Source organism: Chelonoidis abingdonii, chromosome 3 (assembly GCF_003597395.2).
Source record: "Chelonoidis abingdonii isolate Lonesome George chromosome 3, CheloAbing_2.0, whole genome shotgun sequence".
Lineage (NCBI taxonomy): Eukaryota > Metazoa > Chordata > Testudines > Testudinidae > Chelonoidis > Chelonoidis abingdonii.
In genome coordinates, this window is record NC_133771.1 from 31,181,828 (window position 1) to 31,205,665 (window position 23,838).

The following is a 23,838-nucleotide window of genomic DNA, read 5'->3' on the forward strand; positions in this document are numbered from 1 at the left end:
AGAAATAAGAGGTTTTCCTACTCCTACTTGAACACTGTTAATAAAACTATGTTTCTTTCCTTATCTTTTTTAGGATCATTTCCCTCAGGCAGAAATGCTGGAATAAAAGACTTCAAAAGGGACCACCCACTCTTATTAGGTCAGAACTTGGACATTAATTGGTATTACAGCATCAATTTAAAGTGGCTTATGTTGTTACATTTTGGACTTGTCTGTGTACATGGGAGAAAACCTATGTTATAATTATGTTAGTCTTGACAAACTATTTGATACCACACTGGGTACACGGCTTTGCCTGGAGGCATCATGATAGCTGTCCTATTTTGGCATATTTTAAGCCTTTTTTAAAGGTGGCGTGTACACCTTTTTGTTCTGCTGAATGACACAAATATGGGAATGATCAGGCCCTAAATGGCAAATAACCCTAGATAAGACTAATCTTCACATCAACTCCTGAACACTTTGAAGAGCTTCTTTTCAGTCAGGAATTTAGCAAGAATATATTTTATTTTTTATGTATTTCTATTTGGATGTGTCTGCATTCAAGTAGATCATAGAGACCTCTGTTTTCAAGATCAGGATTGTACAGGAGCTTTGAAAGACTGAAATATAACTGCACATTTTAGTACCAGTAGCAGCCATTTTTCCAGTGCTATTAAACATGATTGCAAACCTGAATTCATGCACCTGAATGTTAGTAGTGATTCTGGGTATCAAACTCTTTCTGTGGAGAAGACTGAACTGCATTTTTAAATATGATCTATGTGCAGGGTCATATACTAACCTTAATAATATAAAACAGATCTTTCACATGACAATGGTTCACTTGTGCATTCAGATATCCTAATTACATACAGTCATGGTAAACTATTTATTGAAAGAGAAATATCCTGAAGATTAGACTCCTCATTAGACTTTATCAGTATTGAGATGAATATGGAAGGGATTGTCTACCTGGGGAATTTTACCAGCATAATTATGCTGCTGTAACTCCCCACATACATGCTTATGTTCACATGGAGAGTTATACCAATATACTTATACCCCTTATGGACAAGCTCTAAGGTCTGGTCTACACTACAGAGTTAGCTCAACACAAGGCAGCTTACATTGACCTAACTATGTAAGTGTCAACATTTAAATTTCACTCCTGCTGATATAATTGCCCTGCTATACCAACTTAATAATCGACCTCCATGAGCAGCATAGAGTCAAAGTTGATGTGGTTAGGTTGATGCATAGTCAGTATAGATACTGCATTGCTTAGATCAACTGTTACTGGCCTTCAGGAGTCGTCCCATAATGCCCCACATCAACAGTACGATTGCTGATAAGGATGCACACCTGCCAACACAAGAAGCAAAGTGTAGCCATGCCCAAGCAATGTAATTACTACAGTACCTGTATGCTGACATAAATTAGATCAATTTAATTTTGTAGTGTAGACATGGCTTAAGTCTTACATCTTTACAATACTGTGTCACTATTTCCTGCAGGAGTGAATTGGAGCCAGATCAACAACTTCTGGTTTCCAACCTGTGCTCCTGGATTTAACGTTGTTTTTTTTTTAATTAAACCTTATGGTTGCAAGATTACATCTGGTTACATTTTTGAAGGTTAACAGAGAACCTGAAAAACAGCTCACAGAGAAGTGTGAACTGCTCCGTTTATCTCACTAGGTGCTAACTCTGAAGCACAATTATGGCATTAACCAGTTCACCAGTGATCAAAGCACACAAGAAAGAAACAGAAGTTGCACTATGAAGTTTTGCAGTATTTTGTTGTAGTATCAGGAGTGGGTAGAGCTGAAATTGTAAAAACTGATTATTGGGAAAGTAACGTCCCTCACACCCGACTTGACCTCTGGTTTCTAGCAATTTGCATGTCAGGTACGCTGATCTCTTTCCTCCCCATACTTGGCTTGTTGTTCAAACTCTTGCAGACACTTTGTTCAGTTGTCAAAAATTTCTATTAGTATGTTCGCCTCTTATCTGTTCCTCAGGGAGTATTTTCAGCTCATGATGTCAGGCTCCCCCTAGCTCATTTCTTAAGTTTTTCAGACAAGTTACTGTGTGCTTTAGTCCACCCTGCCCCTCACACTTGGGAGGAGCTGCCTGTAAATATCCACAAGGCTAATTCATTATCCCCCTTAAAACTTTCCTGTTCTGTGATGCCTAAAAAAACCCCTGACAACAGTAAAACTATTAGAGGCCTGAAGCCACTGAACAACGCCATCTCCTGACCTCCCATCTGTCATTTCTTCTTAGATCGTAAACTCTGTATGGCAGGGACCATGCGCTTGGTCTGTCTGCAGCTGCACAGGCCCTTGCACCAGGGGCCCCATGGCCCTTCAGCAATACAAATAACGAGACAGACGAGCTCTTTATCCTGCTGCCGTTTCCCGACTCGCCCCTCTGAGCCCAGTGACTTATCCCGTTTCACTCCAGCTTCGCGCTCTCAGTTACCACCCCCGACCCCCCACTAGTGGGCTTCCCCCGCTCCTACCCCGGCCTGGCTCTGCCTCATCGCGCCTTCCCCGCCCTCCGGTCTCCCCTGCGGGCCCAGCCAGCCCCGGCCCGGCGGAGCGGCTCTAGCCACTGCCAGCGGCTCACGGCTCGGGGCCCCGGCCCGGCGGAGCGGCTCTAGCCACAGCCAGCGGCTCACGGCTCGGGCCCGAGGCCCCGGCCGGCGCTGCAGACCCCAGACGGCCCCTAGCGGGGAGGGTCCTGACCCGCGCTCTGAGGCGCGAGCCGCCACTAGGCCTCCCGTGGAAACGGGGCTAGAATGACGAATTTGGAGGACCACGACCTAACGGCTATTTCCCGGCCCCTGGGGTGGCGCTCGTCACTACCGGGTCAAAGAGCATCCGGAAGTCACGGCGCGTGGGATTCGTGCCGGGTCGGGGATTCCATCGTGTGCACTGACTTCTGCCTGGCCGGCCACCCGGCAGCAAAGCGAGAGGCGCGAGCCGGAGAAGGCCGCAGCCATGCAGGTCTCCAGCCTCAACGAGGTGAAGATCTACAGCCTGAGCGCGGGCCCGAGCCTCCCCGAGGTGAGAGAGGGCGGCCCCCACTCCCCGCCGGGATCCCGACCCCAGGCACCTCCCCCCGGGTCTCCGCGAGAGGGGATGGGGCGCGGCGCAGTCTCTAGTCCCGGGCGGGAGCTGCACGGAGCACCCCGGTGCTCCAGGACTTGCAGAGGCGTGTCTCCTCCAGGGGAACCGCTGCCTCTGCTCCGTCTCGTTTCCCGGTCCAGCCCCTGGGCGCTCCCCTCCTGGCCAGGCGCACGTGCGCTAGGGAGCGCGCGCTCAGGTTGGGAAGACGGTTGCTGAAACCCTTTCAAACTGTGGGTGAAACTGACAGAGCGACGGTGTTTTTCCTAAAACTGCTGCAGCTGTCAGTTTTGGGTCGTGTGTTTAGGCATATTTTTCTGTCTTTGTCAAGTCTGTTCCTGTCCGGTTGAAGATCTGTTTGAATAACAGTCGGAACGGTGAAACTTTCTCGACAAAAATTGCTGCCAAATGCACAAACTTGGGGAGGGGACTCCCTAGATCACTAGTTTTCATCCTTTTTCCATTAGTGGACTCCCTAAGAAATTTCCAGTGAAGGTGAGGATTGAGGCTGTGTACCCACTACAGTTTAAGCCCATATAAGTTATGTTTCTCTGATGTGAATAAACTGCCCCCCTGAGAGAGGTACATTACACCAACCTAAGCACTGGTGTGGACAGTGCTATGTCCCCACGACATAGCTGCTACTGCTCACGGGGGGCTGGAGTAATTATGTTGATGGGAGAGCTCTCTCTCATGGGTTGAGAGTGTCTGCACTAGCAGTGCTACGGTGGCGCAGCTGCAAACTCTGTAGTGTAGCCATAGTCTGTGGACCCAAAGGAGTGTGTGGACCAGAGGTTGAAAGCTAATGTTCTAGTGCTTTCTTCTCTCTGAGGAATCTGGGATCAAGATTTCAGCAGCATTCAGAAAGAGATTAGATCTGTGTACAGGCAATACTAATATCCAGAGTTATATTAGTAAAAACTCATAAAAAGTGAATGTTTATGGCAGGATATAATACCTCAGGCTTCAGAGATTAAGACAACCTCTAACTATTAGATGTTGGGGAAATGTGACCTAGGGTAGATTATCCCCTTTTCTGTGTCATCCTGCAGGGTGGCAATTTTGCACCTCTTCTAAACCTTCTGACATTGACTACTGTTGGTAACAGGATATTAGGTTAGATGGACCTGTGGTCTGATCCAGCTCTGCAGTTCCTCTGTTTATACAGATGTTATAAATAGTGGTAATGTCTTAAAAATTGGGTTTTAAGTTGATGGTGTCCCCTTAATGTTTTTGTCCATGTCTCTCACTGATATCTGAGAAACATAGGAATAGGACAAAGTGAAGAAAACTGAAGAAAAAATATTTTGTCTCCTGACAAAATTCCAATAATTTTGAGTGAAGTCTTTGCTTTTTTCACCTAAATTCACTGCCCCAATAATGACCTTTTGCATATTTGTGGCTTATATCATTATCCCCCACCTCATTCCTAGTCTCTTTCTAGACTGCTGTCCTAAACCTTGGAATTGTAACCTGTAGGGCTTTTAGACTTTTTGATAAAAGTTATGTTGCCAGTACATTAGCTAGCACATGCTAACTAATACATTTGAAAAGTTTAGTGTAGACTATGAAGTTTATATACTTTAACGCATTCTAAATTGTTAGAGTTACAGCTAGGTGGGAGCCTTACCTGCACTAGGCTGTTAAAATGTGTTAATTAATTAACATGTGCTAATAGCACACCTTTAAGCCTCATCTAGGATGGCAATGCTGTTTTTGGGAGGCTGAGAATCTTAAGATTTTATTTAGAAAAAAATGAATAACTGCTCTGATTGCAAAGATAAATGTTCTGAATGTAAATAGCTATAATAATCAAGTGAGTGTTGAGAGACTCACTAACAGCACACTCAAGTTTTCAATTACTTATTTTCTTAAGTATGAAATTATTAAATAGCTTCATGGCAATGCTTGCTTTGCTATACATAGCATAATAAACAGAACAAGAATTAATTTGATCATTAGAGCCTAGTTTTGTTTCACTGACAAGTTTGATAAGCCTAACTCTCTCACGCTTTTCCTAGCACTTGAAATTAACACTGACATCAATTATTTTCCTTTTCTTACAGTGGATTTCCGATAAGAAGAAGAGAGCACTACAAAAGAAAAATGTGGGTAAGTTGTCCTTAACACGTGCTGTTCTATATAAATGCAACCCATTTTTACTGCATTCTAGTCCAGAAGTAGATCAAAATACTTTACAAACTGATTTAAGAGCTATAATTATATTTTGCTTATGTACATAGATAGTTGGCAGCCACCTCTGGATTGAAGAGGCACAGCTGTAAATTGATCTAGATTATGGGGTCAAGAACTAAATTTTCTTATGTGCAGTATCGTACAGTTGACTGTATGAATTGTGGGTTGTTCTTGAATTCCTATAAAGCATCAGGTGTTGGCCACTGTAGGAAGTGGAACAGAATATATTCTGGAGTCCTTTTACATATACATTATGACAAGATTGTCACATTTCTGATGTAGATACAATTATGATCCTCAGGGACAATGTAGCTGGTTATACTCACATTTCTCAGCAGCAAGTACAATATCAGAGCATTCTTTTCTGGCAAGAAGTCCTGTCACCAAGATCTGTTGTTCAACTCAAAATGTAAAATCTGCATTTTAATTAAAGCCTCCTCTTCTTGTCCCAGACTCTGTGCTGTTAAGAAATGCCCAGCAAACAAAAAACCCTGCAAACAAAAGTTCCAACCCACTCATAGTCATGCTTTTCTGCCTAGAAGATCGGGAGAGAAACAAAACACCTTTTTACTCTGGATTTTTATGCTCTTTTGGATTTGGTATAAATACCATGGTGATAACTGCCATATGGAAAGCTAAAATAGATATATATTGGGTTTTATTACATGTGTCCTTAACAGAGGGTGATGTGATACACTATATCAGGGTTTCTCAGCCCATGGGTCAGGGACCCAAAATTGGGTCACCAGAACGTTTCAGAGGGTCACGTGGGAACTCCTGTGGCTACAGTCCTGTGGGGCTGGCTGGGCTGCCTCCCTGCTCCAGGAAGCCTCTGGGGTCCCAGTGCCACTCAGGTTAAGCCCAACTGTCTTGATGACGGGAATCCAGGTAGGCCAAATTTGAGTGAGTGGCACAACAACCCCATGAGCCAGGTCAGAACTCCATTCACACAAATTTGGTCTAGCCAGGGTGGTCAACCCAAACCTGATATGGCACTGCAACCCTGGAGGTTGCAATGCCTGGAGTGGAGAACCACGCCCAGCCAGCCCCACAGCACAGGAGCTGCCATAGTGGGGTGAGTGCTGGGCAGAAGCTGACTGAAACCTCCCCAGGGCCTCCATCCCCAGATTATTTAGTGGGTCGTGACAGGCTGTAAGCCAGGGGTAGGCAACCTCTGGCAGGTGTGCCGAAGGTGGCACGCGAGCTCATTTGCAGTGGCACTCACACTGATGGGGTCCTGGCCACCGGTCCGGGGGGATCTGCATTTTAATTTAATTTTAAATGAAGCTTCTTAAACATTTTAAAAACCTTATTTACTTTACATACAACAATAGTTTAGTTATATATTATAGACTTATAGAAAGAGACTGTCTAAAAACATTAAAATGTATTACCGGCATGCAAAACCTTACATTAGAGTGAATAGATGAAGACTTGGCACAGCACTTCTGAAAGGTTGCCATCCCCCGCTATAAACATTTACAAATGGGTCCTGAGCCCAAAAAGATTGGGAACCACTGCACTATACAGTGTCTCAGCTATGTAAGGTAAAATTTTATTTAACACACACCCTGTACTAGAATTGTACTATGTACTATAACTGAAGTGACGTGATTTGTTCTACATTGATATAGTCTGCTTCTGAAAATTCACAGAATGTAATGATCTGTAAATTTATCACTTGGCATATTTTTGGAAGCCTTATTAATTACTCCTGGGGGAATTCTGCACATCTGTGGACTAGGAGAATTCATTTGTCTCGCATACTTTTGTATTATCCCGCATAAAAAGCACTTTGTCTAAGAAGTGCTGCAGTTCTGCCTTTTGCCCACCAGAGGCCCCTGTGGCACCAGAACAGCCAGCTGCCTTCATGCTCGCTGTTCTAGCTCCACAGCAGCCTCCTCTGGGCAAAAGGTGAAACTGCAGCACGTCTTAGGCAAAATGTTTTTTATGTGGAAAAATGCAAAATTCTATGCCCAGTGCTGCAGAATTCCCCCAAGAGTAGAGTTCATCACAGGACCCTGCCCGCAGAACCAGGGTAGGACAGAGTGGGGCATACAGGGCTGCTGGGGGAAGAAAGACTGGAGCATGGGCTCAGGATCTAGTGGGGTGACAGTGTTGAGCCTGGGGAAGGGGGGCTGCAGAGACCCATGGGGATGAGGGGTGTGGGGTATGGAGCAGACATGCCTGACTGAATGAGAGAGGCTTGGAGTCAGCCAGAGTCTGCATGGGGGAAGCTTCCTAACAATCTCTCCCTGCCCCACAAAGAAAAACCTCTCACCCATACCTAGCACCCTCCAGGTTCACTCCTAGGCTCAGTCCTAGGCTCCCTCAGCTCCTCCCTTACCCCTGAATTACCCAAGCCTTTGTGCTACTTCTGACAGGTGCAGCAAATACAGTTCTGTATTGTGATTTAAATGAATTACACGAAGTTCTGTATTTATATGTCTCATAAGGAATTTATCTGTCAAAATTTTTTACCAGAATCTTTTTTTTTTTTTTTTTGCTCTGTGTTGTTACAGACATACTTTCTGACAGATATTTTGAAACAAATTACCAAAATAATTGTAACTGGCTTAATTGTATTGTGTTATTTTGACAAAATATGCAGAATTTTGCATAATTTTCAAAGATCCAGTGCAGAATTTTTAACTTTTTGGTGCAGAATTCCCTCAAGAGTGTTATATTAAATGTTCCTGATGCTTAAAATGAGGATTTTTGTCCTTTGTTTAGTTACTGATGATATTGCTTTAGAAAACTTTGTCTGTCAAACAAAAGATGTTGCCAATTTTCTTTAATAGGAATGTTTTCTCTTCAGATGTTCGCAGAAGAATTGAACTTATTCAAGACTTTGACATGCCTACAGTTAGCACAACTATTAAGGTATCAAGGGATGGACAGTATATTATGGCAACTGGTGAGTTAACTAAATGTTTATGTATGCCAAAGGCTAAAATATTCGAAAACCTTTACCTGGAGGTACCTTACTTAAGGAGAGAAAACTTTCTAGATAATTTTTAAGTGTCAACGTATAGGTGCTTTTTTAGCTTATTGTTACCATGTGGTGAACCTGATAGCTCATATGTCATGATACTCTGTGAAGCACTTCTTTGTAGCACGTGGGTATTTATAGAATTGTTGTTTTTTTGCAGATGGAGGCTGCCCTTGACACTTCTATTATGTGTATATGAATCTGGCTTTCAGAATAAGTTTTTTTTTTTTGTTGTTGTTTTTTTAAAGTTTAATTGATTGAAAATCCCAGTGGCCGCCAAACTATTTAATGATCTAAATTTGCACAAATAATGAAACCTGGTTTTGATTGTTTTTTCCAAAAGTAAAAATCAGTGAAACTCCGTAAACATTTCATGGATTGGCCGACGTTGCTGTAACCATATATTATTTGAGATGAAATATACTATTTTAATACATGATAGCTGCATGTCTCACTTGGTGAATGAAAAGTAAATGTGTTCTTTAGTTATGAATCTCACTTTAATGGTAAAGTGTAAAGAAAATGTTATCTTCCTATTTCTTTCTATGGGTATTTCAGCCATTTTGGTTAGAATGCTCCTGTTGTTGTTTTCATTATTCTTGTACAGTAATCATCTTTTAAATTAATCTGGTATCCTTTAAAAGGATGGAGGCATAGTACTACAACTAAACTTCACAGATATAACAACTGAGAATTAGTGATTTAGGTAGACCTGGGCAATCTAAGGCCACGTCTACACTACGGGATAAAATCGAATTTTCTAAAATCGGTTTTATAAAACTGATATTATAATTTCGATTTCATGCGGCCACACTAGGCACAGTAATTCGGCGTTGTGCGTCCATGCTCCGAGGCTAACGTCGATTTCTGAAGCGTTGCATTGTGGGTAGCACTTCCGTAGCTATCCCATAGTTCCCGCAGTCTCCCCGTAGACGAATCCATTAGTCCCGCAGTCTCGCCCCGCCCCTTGGAATGTTCAGGTGGTTGAATCTTATTGGTCACAGAGGAGGTTGCTAGGTAAATGTCGTACTTCATTCCTTCCTCCGGAAAACATGCAAGCTTGAACAATCCTTTCGCTGCCGGGTTTCCCTGGCATTTGCCCCTGGCAGACGCCATTAGCACGCGAAACCATGGAGCCCGTTCAGCTTTTTTTTTCTCCGGCACACGTAATGTTACTGAGATGCCGGCGGAGAGAGAGGCGTCTACTCCAGCGCGTACAACAGCAGGCAATTCACTTGCTTTTGCCATTGATAGCAGAGATGGTTAACCAAGTCGTTCTGTACCGTCATAACGTGCCAGAGGAAAACTGGGCAAATGAAATGATGGTTATCTCTTCACCTCTGTACTTGTCCGCTGCCGTACCTATCAAGGCTTAGTGTCCCATGTGCTGAAATCGCACTAGGGGATGCAACGCAAATTAGTATAGTAACTTGGGAATGAGACTACACTATTGAAATGAGGAGTTCAATACTGCGCGTCTATTGGGCTCGTGTCTTAATAACATACGCAGTCAGTCCACGCTAGAAAAATAAGGGCTGAAGATGTATTACGAGACCTAGTGTATTAGGCAGGAGCAGACCTGCTACACGTCGTACTAGTATTCCATCAGGGGATGCCCTGCGTCAACAATTTCGCACGCCGTTGCTTCCGGGCGCGTCCCGGAGACGTTCACTGATATGAGGCTGAGCTATATGCATCGCGTCGCCCCCCGCGAGCTTATGGGTGAGCCAACTGGAGTAAAGATCGCAGGAAATGAATGAAACAGAGACTTGTTACAGTGAGAATAAATGAGCCGAGGAGGCAGCCTCCCGGGCTATGGACAGTCAGCAGTACAGAACTCCTTTCTTTACACAAGGAAAGGAGAGGGGCTGAAAGGCCCCCAGTTGGCTATGATGAAGATGCCTTATTCATGTCCATTACCTCGTTCCTATTCTATTTGGGAGTAACCGAGGAATCGATTCGCCTATGAATGAGTGAGGCAAGTTATTCAGGCATGGGGAGTCATGAGGTATGGTTACCATGTCCTATCTGCAAGAGAGCCGTCTGACCACCTTCTGGGGATGGGAAGAGGATAGCGGATAGTGCTAGGTCTCGGGTCGAATGGCGTGGAGGCACACGGGACGCAGTACTCAGCAGCATTTTCAAGTAACACATTAGTGGTGACAACTGATAAGAGAGTCAAGGAGATGATTTCTTGTGCAGCTCCCTTCTTTCTTACAAATGTGTGTTGCTGAGCGGTGGAACTAAGAGGAGCTATTTCGACTAGAAGCCACGCCAGATCAGTGTTTTATGAACACCTTACAAGACCATTGGGAGCTACAAGCCAAGAAGGCAGGAATTAACTTTTCAGAGAACTGCTGTGTGTGACTGTGAAGTAGGCGAGTGGAGTCCTCATGGAGCCTCCTCCACCTACCTCGGATGAGAGCATCGCAATTTGTAATCTCTGGTTCGCTTACTCTCGTGTTACACGTAATGCCGCTGTTGCCTGGAGATTGCTTTTCTGAGACGACTCTTTGGCAGTCGTGAGTCATCGGTAAACGGAGCTCTGTATTACAACAAGGATTTGTCTTTCCCCATAAAAGCGAGTCAGATCAACATATCTCCCGTAACGTCCATTGCTGAGAGCTCTTTTTGGATTTAGGACTGCATCAGCCACCCGTTTGCTGATCAAGAGCTCCACGGTGGGGCAAGCAGGAAATGTAATTCAAAGTTTGCGGGCTTCATGTTTACGCTGCCCGCTGCCATCCGAGTTCAGATTGCTGTCCAGAAGCGGTCAGTGGTGCACTGTGGAAGTACCGACCGCGATGGAGGCAATACGTCGATTTCCGTCCACACTAATCGTAATACCGATATGTTATAATATCGATTTAGCGCTACTCCTCTCGTCAAGGAGGAGTACAGAAATCGATTTAAAGAGCCCTTTATATCGACATAAAGGGCGTTGTAGTGTGGACGGATACAGCGTTAAATCGATTTAACGCTCTTTAAATCGATTTAAACGCGTAGTGTAGACCAGGCCTAAGACTGTACACAGGCTTAGCCTTTTGGACCGATTAGAAGGTACTGTTGTTATATCCAGTCACAGAGACTGTTATCTTCAGCTTAGATGTGTGTGTGGTTTTCAGAATAAATTTCCAGCACCAAGGTCAAGGTTTTCAAAAACAGGTCTCTAAAGTTATATCCCTGCATGGCTTGATTTTTAAAAGTTGCAAGCACTAAGCAGCTACCATTGATTTCTGGGACTGAAGGTTCCAGCAGTTGAAATAACAGCAAAAGTAAACACTGTGCACACTTAAGACCTGACTATGTTTAACTGATTATTTTGAAAACATATTCTCTGGTTTGCTTATATCAGGGATAAAACTGTTTTGCAGGAACATATAAGCCAAGGATCCGGTGTTTTGATACCTACCAATTATCCCTGAAATTTGAAAGATGCTTAGATTCTGAAGGTCAGTAAATTATATGGCTTTAAAGTGTATATGGGAGGCAGTGTGGACTTGTAAGTAGGGCACTGAAGTGGAGTAAAGAGACCTGTGTTCGGTCATTAACTTGCTGTGATTTTATGCAAGTCCCCGTTTTCCCATCTGTAAAAGGGGGATAATGTTACTTAACATTTTTTGTAAAGTATTTTGAAATCTGTGGGAACTTAAATAACGTATCTAAAGCAAAGCACAGGCTATCTGATTTACCCTGTACTTTAAGTTTGTAAGATCATAAGATTTTACATTGCACTTTTCTTGGTAATTGTTAGATCCAGATGTCCATGTGTATCTTCAATCAAACCAAATGGAATTTCTGTAAATCAATAAGATTGCTAGAAAGTGAACCATCAATCCTAGATAAACATGCTTGTATGTCTGGCTGGCCTTTTACACATTTTTTTTTTTAAATTACAAAAAAATCTAATTAAATAACTTTTATCTAATCAGCTGTCAAGAAAAGCAATAAGTACAGAGTAAAATTTATTAATTTGCATACTCCTGTCTTGAGTAGTAGATACTGTTGTATCAGTATTGCACTTTCTTCTTTCTAAATGAATCAGTTTCTAGTTAGTGTTCTAGAAAACTCTAAAAAGCTTTTATTTTTTTCATTCGGTTTCAAATTTAAATCTGTAAGGTAGTTACGGTTATTAATTATACATTAATTGCTTTTACATTCTTAATAGAATTTGAACTTATTTGCCTTCTTTGCTATCTGAAAAGTATTTTACGTGTTGTGAATGCTACAAGAAATGAATAAATAATTTCATCTAAAAAACTAAATTAAGGTGGTATTAAAGTTATGTGGTTAAGTGCTCCAGATATGATAAAGGCAAGGTTGTACTTGCAACTTTGTGCATATTCATTAAGATAACCTTCAGTTTCACGATTATATCTCCATTTGTTTTAAACTTTAAACGTATGTGTAGTTTTCTAGTATGCGAGAAAAACAACAATCTGTGAAAGTCATTAATTTACAAAGAACGCAGTAAACATTCTCCACAACTTCCTTCAGATTAAGTACAGCCGTTTAATAGTGGACTCCTGCTGGCATATAAAAGCTGCCTAAATTCACCAAAAACTTTTGTCTTTCTCTGACTTAACTAGCATCTAACTAGACTGAGTCCAAAAAGATATACTTGAGTATTATTTTAAGGAAAATACATTGTTTACGAGAATGATAAAACATTATGAGTTGCTACATGTGTATCTCTAAGGCTTTAGAAAAGTATGTGAAGATTATATTTGATCATGTAATTAGAGATTGCATACATAATACATTGATGTCAATGTGAACTACTTACATGATGGAAGTTAAGCATTAAAGATCTAGGTCAGTGTTTGTAAATCATGTTTACGTAATTGATTCTTAAACTTTCTTTATTCCTCCTCTTCCTCCCCCCCAGTGGTTACATTTGATATTTTATCAGATGATTACTCAAAGGTATGTTTAATATTTTATTTTTAATATCTATTGAGAAAAGTGAATTATTTTAGACGTCTATGTATTAAAGGGATACTGCCAATACAAACTTTTGAAGTTGATGAGGTTAAAAAAAAAATTAAAGTCCAGTTTCTGTAAATAGCATGTCCTGACTCTTTAAAATGATCTTTAAAATATTTCATTTTTCTCTGCCTCTGTTTGAATGTCTTCTCCAGACTAGTCAGGATACAGGACAAAGAACAAAACTGGCAGTTAATGCAAAGTTTGGTCTAAAATACAAAGAAAATGAAATGTGAAAAAGAAGGAAATGTCTATAACTGAAAGAAATTAGTAAAGACGTTTTAGGCCTTGTCTATATTTGCAGCAGTGTATAGGGTATGTGTAACTATATGCCTCAGTGAGAAGCAGGCTGAGTCTACACTGCAGTGTACAGCTACCCATGGCAGTGGATAGTCCTCTCCCCACTGCTTCTCCCCTTTCCCTGCTGTCGGAGCCTTCAACTTTGGCAGGGAAGGGCTCTGGCAACAGAAAAGGGCAAGGCAGTACACTGCTAAAAATAGCAGGGTAGATGTGGGAGGCATTTCTCAGGTGTGTAAAGAGCTGTGTAGGATATGTGCTTCCAAGGTTCTGGTGTGTCTTTACTCGCCTAAGCAGTTCCTCACCATCTACAGTAGTGTTTATACCTATGCTAGGGGGCTGTTCTCAACACATCACTGTAAGTATAGACATAGCCTTAGTTACAGTCATTAATAACTACAAGGTAGGTACAAATTTTTCAGACAGAAATGTGATTTTTTTCAAATTGACTGTTCCTTTAAATGTTAATGTATTTAAGGTACTGATTAGTCACATGTTAATAACCTGATTAATGTTAAGCATGTGAGTAATTTCGTTGACTTCAATATGACTACTCAGGTGTTTAAATTTAGACACATGCTTAAGTACCTTTCTAAATCAGGACCTCAATTTCCCTGGACAGACATTGCCATTTTAGATACGTAAACTATGGCTTTTCTAGATACAGAATGTCTAAAATTCTGCCACCTGCTAGAAAACTAAGAATAACTGTGTCTGCATTGAATGGGGAAAGGAGGGAACTAATTTTATGAGTTACAGCAGCCTTCCACCTGCTTTCTCTCTAAAGGTACGTCTACGCTCTGGAGACTATACTGGCATAGCCCAGTTTTCTATTGGTGTAGGAACACTGCCTCTTGAGCGATGTTAGCTACATTGATGGAAGCACTCTTCTATTGACATAGCTGCATCTACACTGGGGTTTATGTTGGCATAGCTATGTTGGTCAGAAATGATTTATTTATTTATTTTATTATTATTATTTTATTTCCATACCTGTGAACAATGTAGCTTTCTAGACAAAGCCTAAGAGAAAATGCTGGCCATCTTAAGGACTGAAAAAAGAATTTGTGAGGTTATCAGAAGACATTTTTGTTTACAAATTAGTTTCCTGTCTGGTTATAAAAAAAAATGTTGCTTTTTTGTGTGTTGTACTGAAATTGGCAATATATTCAGATGCAGAAAAACTATCTAGAGAACTTGTCTAACTCCATGTTTTCCTTTTTGTATGTCTTTTTTTTTTTTTAACGTTATTATCCAAAAACATACTGTATAATCAGTAAGGAGAAAAACTGAAAACCAGTCCAAATAATCCTACATACTTTAAATTAGCCATGCAGTCAAGATATTTTTGATCAAAGAGTATTTACTAATTGATGATTATATGACTCACTGTGTAGGTTTAGGAAGGAATGATGTTTTTGCCTTTTCCAAAAAGGTTGTCTTTCCCTTTGTCTCTTACCCATACCAGTAGCCAGATACATTGGGGAAGCTGGTCTTGTCATCCAGTGGTTTTATTTTCTAGGAATAACTCAGTGGTGGCAGAAACTGACATGATGCTAAGGAAAAACTAATATAAAAAAGTTCCACTGAGTTGGATCTATAAATTAATAAAGGAAAACCTGAGTGTTTTGCGTTCCAGTATTGTAGAGACTTTTTCCAAACAACAATTATTAGAGATTGAGGGAAACTTCAACATTTGTATGTCCTTCGGTTACTCTGAGGTTACTTTATGAAGGCATGAAATTTGATTGGGTTTTATTTTTAAGGCACATTTTGAAAAGTCTTCAAAAATTCTTTTTGTGGGAGAAGTGAAAGAGAGTGAATATTCAGATTTGTCCTTGAAAATAATCTGCTCCCCCTGAGAGTGATCCTTTGATGTCTTTCCCCCTTTCCTTCTGTCCGTGGACTTACAACATGCTATTGAAGCTTAAATTTAATATTATCTCATTTTCTGTAATGCTCCATGCTTCAGAAACTTCCTTTAGTTTTAGTAGACTGTCAGGTTAGAACAGAAGAGGTTCTAGTTGGACTAGAGAAGAGAACTGACCTGGGCATCATTGTAAAAAGCTTAATGGCAAGCTCTTCTTAATGTGCAGCTGTGGTCAAAAGCCAAGCAAGATTTAGGCTGCATGAGGAATTGGATGGAGAATAATTTGGGAAATGTTGTTATGCCATCATATAAATCAGTGGGGTGGCCTCATTTGCAATATTAACCACCCACATTGTAAAATAAATAAATAAATAAATTGCAGAATGGTCAAGGATGTGGGGAAACTGTTGAAGAGAGTTTGAAAAGATCTGGATTGTTTATGTTAGAAAGGAGATGAATAAGAGGGGCCATAATAAAAGTATATAAAATAATGAATGGTCTTGAGGATGTAGATCAGGAATTTCTGTTCTCCCTGTCTCGTAACTCAAGAACAACAGCTATTTAATGAAATTAAAAGGTTAGACATCTGTCCTTCCCTTCCCTTCAGGGAGTGGTGATGGTAGGAGAGCTGTTCATATAGGCATACAAATGAACAGAAAATGCCACCATCATTATGCAACTTTTTAAACGCATGTTGAAATTTCACTAAAAACATTGATCCAAAGGCTGCAGAAATCATTTAGAAAGATTCTCTTAAAAATAATTCATCCAACTCCCCATACCCAATTAAATAGCGAAGCAGGATCCATTTTAGTAAATTTTACCATTGTTATTTAAATACAATGTTAATTAAAAATAATAGCCAAATAAGTTGGTTTTGATAAAAACCTGTGAATCTGAAAAATCACTGTAGTTTTCTGTAAAGAAAAGAGTGGTGAGGGTGGGGAAATGGGGAGGAAACCATCAGAAAAAAAAAACTAACCCCCAAATCCTTTCTGTTTTGTGTTTTCAGATTGTCTTCTTGCACTGTGACAGATACGTTGAGTTTCATTCACAACATGGCCATTATTACAAGACAAGAATACCAAAGTTTGGTAGAGATTTCTCCTATCACTACCCATCATGTGACCTGTATTTTGTAGGTGCAAGGTATTGATCCTGATGGGCTGGTCTGGGTTTTCATTTTTCTTAGGACTGTTTTTTTCAAGTATAAAATGAAGCCAAAAATATGCTATAAAAACTGACAATTCCATCTGAATGCATAGTGGAAAATGCTATTCTTTAGTGAAGAGAGAAAATGTTGGTGATAGAAAAAATAAATTGGTTCATTAAACAGAAGACTTTACAAAATTAAATTCAATAACTCTCAGGAAGGAAAAATCATACACAAATACTAGTTTAGGAGTAACTCTTTAGGCAGTAGTACTGCAGAAAAAGATCGGAGGGTATCTTGGATCACAAATTGAATATGGGCCAACAATGCAATGCAGTTGCAATGATATGGGAGATCATTGGCTCTCCTTAGCACTGCTGAGACCTCAGCTGAAATACCGTGTCCAGTTCCGTGCATCATACTTTAAAAGGATGTGGACAAATTGGAGAGAGTCCAGAAGAGAGCAACAAAAACAATAAAAGGTTTAGAAAAACCTAAAATAAATAAATAAATAAACAGAAAATGCTGCGAATTGTTAAGATAACATGTTAGAAAATTAATACATTCCTTACCTGGTAAGGTGTAGTTTTTGGTATAGTACCAATACTGTTTTGGTGAACATTTAGAGAGGGGAAGGAAGATTAGTCAAGGGACAGGAGTTTCCCTGCTCTATTCAGATTAAGTGCTGAAAATTTATACTTGCTATAAAAATGAGATCTAAACAAGAATTCATAGATTCTAGGACTGGAAGGGACCTCGAGAGGTCATCAAGTCCAGTCCCCTTGCCCTCATGGCAAGACCAAATACTGTCTACACCATCCCGGATAGACATTTATCTAACTTGTCTTATGGTTTTCACTCATTTAAAATATTCAGCATTTAGAGAGAGAATAATTAACGTTAACTTTTTTGTAGTTCTGAAGTATACAGATTAAATCTGGAACAAGGAAGGTACCTGAATTCGCTACAAACAGATGCTTCGTAAGTACCAACAGTTTATCATATTCATTACAATTTTTCCAGCAGGGGGAGCCAAATATTTAACTTGCTCATTATCAACAGCACATCCATGCAAAATCCAAATGCACCATAACGTAAATTAAGGTATAGTTTGAAAGAAGCATGGTCAATTCTGAGCTTCGTACTTTAAAAAATTTTTCACTCTGACAATTAGACGTGTTCATCTTATTTCTGTGTATATTTTTTAATTGTCTAATCTGCTCTTTAAAATAGATATTATGAAACTTTCTTTTGATTAATGTGCCTTCATTTAACCATCCCCAGTGCTCTTCAGTCTAGCCATCATATGTTGGCTGATTTCTTGCAGTCTTTATGGCATAAGTGGGTCTTGAGAAGGGACTTGGAGGAGGTGATAGACTCGTAAATCATTTCAAGGAAGATTCCAAATACAAGAGGGGATGAGGAAGGAAACAATAAGATATTTATGGAAGGATAAGCAGGCAGCTGAGGGTGGGATTGTTGGTAGGATGGTGGTGTTGGGACAAGCATGATAATTACAATTGTTTTAGTTCTTCTAAGTAATTTTGTGGGTCATTAAACTTTGCCCCGCTTTCTGTTCTAGGGAGAATAATGTCTGTGACATAAATCCCATGCACTGCTTATTTGCTACTGGGACAGCTGAGGTAAATGTTTAAATTAACCTTTCTAAGAACTGTGGCAGTATTTCTTCCTCATTTCTTGATGATCGTATGCAGATCATAGAAGTAAATCATAATATATAGCTGAAGAATTAATTTGATCCTATTTATTACATTAAATGTGAATTGATTAATATGTTGGACAGCCTGGCTGTTTTCAGAGCACAGTGCAAACAGAATTTCTTGCACTATATTGGATGTGGAGATACTTATGATTCCACAAATAAGCAAAGAAAATTATCAAGTTTAACTTTAAAATATAGACATATGTATAATTTAACTAACCTACGCACATCCTCTTACTATTTTAGGATTTAACATTTTAAAGACATTCAGATCTGATCGTATTTTTTAAAAATAGAAGAAAACTAAAATGTAGCAGTTAGCATGTCATCACTGAAATCCGATCCTTCCCTGAGCTGTTTACCTTCGCAATTAAAGTGGATTGTTAATAGATCCAGCATCCTCTATAGTTTGATGTCTGGCTTCCGACAGGGCTAAATAATTGCACTGTTTAATCTTGAATTGTATTTTTTTTCTTTAATTGTTTATTCTGTGTTTAGGGGAAAGTGGAATGCTGGGACCCTAGAACTAGAAATCGAGTTGGTGTGTTGGACTGTGCTTTAAGCAGTGTGACAGCAGATACAGAGTAAGTAATGATTGGCTGTTAGTGCATAATGTTAGGTCCTGATCCTGCTCTCCAGTCCTACTACACATCAGTAATCCCATCAACGGTAGTGTGTAAATGCTGTAGAATTGGTCCTTTATCTGGAAAGTTAGGTCTCTTATTTCATTGGTCTGGCAGGCAAAGGCTAAATGCACATCAACCCAGAGCTTGTGAAGATGAACAATAATATTTCTGAAAAATGCATGTCATTGGTGTCCCCATAAGTTTTTGTATCTAATTTCTGAGTATATAGACAAACATTCAGTATTTTTAGACATTAACTTTAGGCATTTTAGCAAATATTCAAAGTCTTTACTAAAAGGAAAATATAATTATGAACATTGTTCTTTTCAGGATAGATGGCTTACCATCTATTTCAGCACTGAAGTTTAATGGAGCTTTGAATATGGCTGTAGGCACATCCACTGGACAGGTAGGCATGCTGTTGAATTAACCTTGCTTGCCATAGATCTTGAGAGATACAGTTCTTGTATCAAAGACCTGGATCTTTTCAGACATTCAGTATAGTTGTTTTGAAGCCAGTTTGTACTAGCGGAGGAGTAAAATATACACACACAAACTTGGCATTTGTGTTTGTATACAAGGTAATAATACTCAACCTTAAGGTGCAGAGTAACTTCTTCAAGAGGAATTAAAGAGCTACAAAATAACAATGTAGTGATGTCCTGATGTGATGCTGCAAAATCCCACCCTCACATGTACAACATCTCAATGTTGAGTCAATTGTGTGAGAAAGTTGCTGTTTTTGTAGTTCTGCTGCTTTTCAATTAATGTATCATATCCACTCTCCTCCTACCCCACCTCCGGGCTATTCTAGTGAAAGGAGTTGTTTTTCGTCTTTCTTCCAACTGCTCCTTGGTGAAGTTAGGGATTGCCCAACTCCAATTAAATGGCTCTTACTTGGGCTGTCCATGTGTAGTGCAGTGTTAGGATTTCTTCTGTATTCAGCACTTTATTTGACTGTAGAGCCCCAGGTTGAGTATTGTTCATGTATGTCTGCTTTCTGAGTACCTGTTCTGGATGTTTCGAGAGAGCCATTCACCTCAATACTTGGGATGCAAAGTCAAATGTTTCTGAATCAGAAGAATATTTAGCACTAGCATAGCTCTGCTCATGTGTAGAACTGGGTGCTTTACAAAGGTAAGTTAGCATTAGTATCCCCACTTTACATTTAGGAAATTGAGACACTGCCCAAGGCCCAGTGACAGCTCACTGGGAGAGCCAGGACTAGAGTTTCTGCTGAATCCCAGGCCAGGGCTCTTACCTACTGGACCACGTTACTTCCCATAAAGGAATGTGAACACTAATGTTTTCAACGAAAGCGTGAAAATGATGTTCCCAGGTAGTAAGTCGATTAAAAACTGCTAAATCCCAAGGGGCTTCTAAGAATCTGAATTACATATTTCACTTGAAGTTACCTTGCTTTATCACCATCTTGTGCCATAAAGGAAAAATAGCACTAGAATACACTAGACAGATGACAGCACATATAACACTTGATTTTTGGTAATTACTAGGAAGTATGGTAAATGCTTACATTCATACATAATTATCATAGTACTGAAGCATCTGTGTGGTATTGGTATAAGAGATTAATTCAGAATAAACTGGGCTTGTTTCATAAACAGTAGCCAGTTCAGAACTTCAGCTGCTTCTTATTTATATTTTTACAGACTTGTCTAAACACAAAAGTTTAACCTAAAGGTGGTATTGTGCAAATGTAGTTTAACTGGTACAACATAGAGTGTAGGCCAGGTCTAGGTTGAACGCTCTTGATTAGATATACAGGGAATTTCTGACATCTTTATTTTTCCAGATTTTGTTGTATGATCTCAGATCCAGTAATCCATTAATAGTCAAAGATCACCTGTATGGCCTGCCTATTAAATCAATCCAGTTCCAGGATCCATTAGATTTAATAATATCTGCAGATTCACGAATCATAAAAATGTGGAACAAGGACACAGTAAGTCTATTAAATTATTTTTTATAATTTTGTTCGTATGTGATTTAAACTTATGTCTGCATTTCAATATAGTGAGTTTTTTGTGTATCCTAATTTGCTTAGTATTGTTATATTCTGTTTGACTTTACAAATAGATCATTGGGAAAATCTTCAGTAAGCTGTTGAGTATACAGATGCACAGACTGTTTTCAACAATTATATAGCTGCTTATAAGCCTTTTTAAAAAAATAAAGGTCTAAAACATTTGTAAAATTGGTGAGATGTAAAAAAAGCAAAAATACAAAATGTTTTTCTTCCTCTGTCCTTTTGGCACAAAGTCTGTTTTTCTCAAAATGCGCTTAATTCATTTCTAACCGCTGTGATCAACAGTCTGTAATTCAAGGAGTCAGATGCTTATAGGTACGTAACTACCAGTACAAAGAAGCAGAAATTAAGCCTACACTCAAATTGCAATTTGCAATATGTTATATATTGCATTAACTGACTACTTTACAGTAAAAAGCAACACATAAACCTGTGGCACCTTATAGACTAACAGATCTATTGGAGCATGAGCTTTCACAGGTGAACACCCACTTCGTCACCCACGAAAGCTTATGCTCCAATACATCTGTTAGTCTATAAGGTGCCACAGGACTCTTCGTTGTTTTTTACAGATCCAGACTTACACAGCTACCCCTCTGATACTTAATTTACAGTAGATATTTTTAACCTTATAAGCTTAAAAGGCAGACGTAAAGTTGAGCATTCAGCATGAATATCCATATGATACAGGAAATGTCATGTTTGTTGAGTGTTTGACAATCTTTGTCTTAATCTGTGCATTCATACTAATGTTTTGTGTGGAATTTACTATGCGCGAATTGGCAGGTCCATAATAGCGCTGTTGTAACTTAGTTTCATTTCAGGGTCTTTCATTATTTGCTGTTTTTCCTCTTACCAGTGCTTGCATTACACTCCTCAAAGGCTCACTAGCTGTTCTGCTCCTGCACTCTTCTTCTCTTCTGACTTGATGATGGATCTTATCAAGAGAAGTCATGGCCCGTTCAGTAGCTTATAAATGCTTTATAGCCTATTTCAGACAGTCATCTAGGGTTGCACTATTATTTCTCCACCGTAGGAAATCTACTTGCCTTCACAAACACCCAGAGGCCTTTTAGGTTCATCAGCTTTCTTACAGTTTTCTCTGATCACACATGGGTTGGTTGGTAACAAGCCCCTTTTCAGTAACTGTATAGTTAGTTACAAGACTTGATAAATCCTTGACTGGTGTTTAAACACCAGTGCTAGCCTCTCTCCATTTTTTTAATTGCATACATTTCTCCCAACGACAGTTAAGCACCATAAAGGTTAGTAGGTGGCTCCTGAGGTGGTAAGAGGGAGAGTTTCTTAACCGCAGGAGGCAGCGCTGGGTTTGGACTCTTTCCTAGAGTGTGTGCCAGCTGGCCCCACCTCCACCAGCTGTTGGTTCCTGAATATCTCTGGTTGAATGCCAGCTGCGCAGAGGCAGATTGGGGTGGAGAGTCTCTGGCTTTGATACCAGAATAGCCCCATGCTGGGACGTGCCTTCGGGTGGGGAGTGTGAGACTTTTATCTGCTGAGATGGAGGTGGGAGAATGCTCTTCTGTTAATCATCAGGGAAGAGACCAGAGGTGGGTGGGGTAACAGCATTCACCTGGGAGGTAGAGAAAGCGCCTGGAAGGTAGGTGCGACTGCTGCAGGGAAGGCAGAAGAGACAAGAAATGGGATCCAAGTTTGCTCTGCCTTTGTCCCTCATTTTAGAACACTGAGGACATGTATGCTCATGCTTTTAGTGCTATGGCCCAATTCTAAGAGGTTTCTTTCTTAATGGCTGTTTTACGTGTTTGCTTATAAAGGTACCTAACTGTGCTGTCTGGGTTTTCCCACTCTTAAAATACACTTGCTTCTGAGTCCCTCTAAATTTGCGCAGTAATTCTGGATACAGTACAAAACAGGTTCTGACCATCGTGATCATTAAAGCTCACTTGGCACATTACAGATGAGTAAGAGTAGATGTGCCATTTCTTCAGTGATAACAGAAAGGGAAAGAATAATAGGCATAACTACCAGTTAGCAAGGAAGGGTATGAACCAAGTGGGTGCCAGATGGCTACTTTAGGGCTGCAACTGCATTTCTCTGTCCAACTCAAAGGGCCAGTTATCAGAAAATTATGCTAAGAAAGTGACCCTGCACTCTGCATTCGGAGAGAGGTGCTTGCAGAGAAGGGACCGAATTCCTACATTTTCAAGCAAATCCTTTGCCTTTAGACATCTGCATCTTTGGTGGTAGCCTAATGCTTGAAATATTTTTATATATTAGAATTTCAAGCCCTATGTTTCAATGTATTTTTTTGCTGATGTTTCTATAATGAAATAAGACACAGACATCCACTGCTTCCCTCATTCAGTGCCCTGCCACACACAGTAGTTTCATTGTCCAGGCTCCATTCAAGTTGGTAATCAGATTCTTCTTAGCTAAATTCCCCCTGTAAATTCTACATATGGTTTTCTTCACTTCATCTAAATTGGTGTGTAGTGTTGCTGTGCATTGTTAAACAAGTCACATTCCATCCAAGAACAGGCTGTCTTTCAGTTATGGATGAAGTGATCAGCATATATCACTCATGTATCTCACTTCGTGGCTGAGGACTTGAGATCCACAATTGAAAGGCATTGTATAAATGCCAAGTGGTATTAAATGGCTATTTCTGATATAGGATTATACCCAGAATATACTATATACCCAGTTTTCACCTCAGTCTAATTAATTAAGAAGCAGGTTTGATACCCTTCTCAGTCAATTTGTTAGAATAAGCAGACTCCCATTCCTTGTATGCTGTCAGTAAAAGGATCCATTTTAAATATTTAAAGGCAAAAATTTTTATTAAAAAAAAAAAAAA

The 23,838-nt window shown here is 40.1% G+C and overlaps 1 protein-coding gene across 2 annotated transcripts in view; it reads left to right on the top strand.

Annotated features, from left to right (window-relative positions):
• Positions 1-2,877: 2,877 nt before the first annotated feature.
• The window catches only part of NOL10 (nucleolar protein 10), an 84,769-nt gene continuing 63,808 nt past the window's right edge, over positions 2,878-23,838 (top strand). The window contains exons 1-11 of one of the 2 annotated variants that reach the window (XM_032783343.2): positions 2,878-3,052; positions 5,179-5,224; positions 8,127-8,225; positions 11,675-11,752; positions 13,189-13,226; positions 16,466-16,602; positions 17,522-17,587; positions 18,189-18,249; positions 18,828-18,913; positions 19,286-19,364; positions 20,769-20,918. In XM_032783343.2, coding sequence (XP_032639234.1) covers positions 2,987-3,052; positions 5,179-5,224; positions 8,127-8,225; positions 11,675-11,752; positions 13,189-13,226; positions 16,466-16,602; positions 17,522-17,587; positions 18,189-18,249; positions 18,828-18,913; positions 19,286-19,364; positions 20,769-20,918 — 906 coding nt within the window. In that variant the 5' untranslated portion in view covers positions 2,878-2,986. Of the gene's footprint in view, positions 3,053-3,324; positions 3,346-5,178; positions 5,225-8,126; positions 8,226-11,674; positions 11,753-13,188; positions 13,227-16,465; positions 16,603-17,521; positions 17,588-18,188; positions 18,250-18,827; positions 18,914-19,285; positions 19,365-20,768; positions 20,919-23,838 lie in introns of those variants that run through there. The other variant, XM_032783344.2, reaches the window with a different exon arrangement.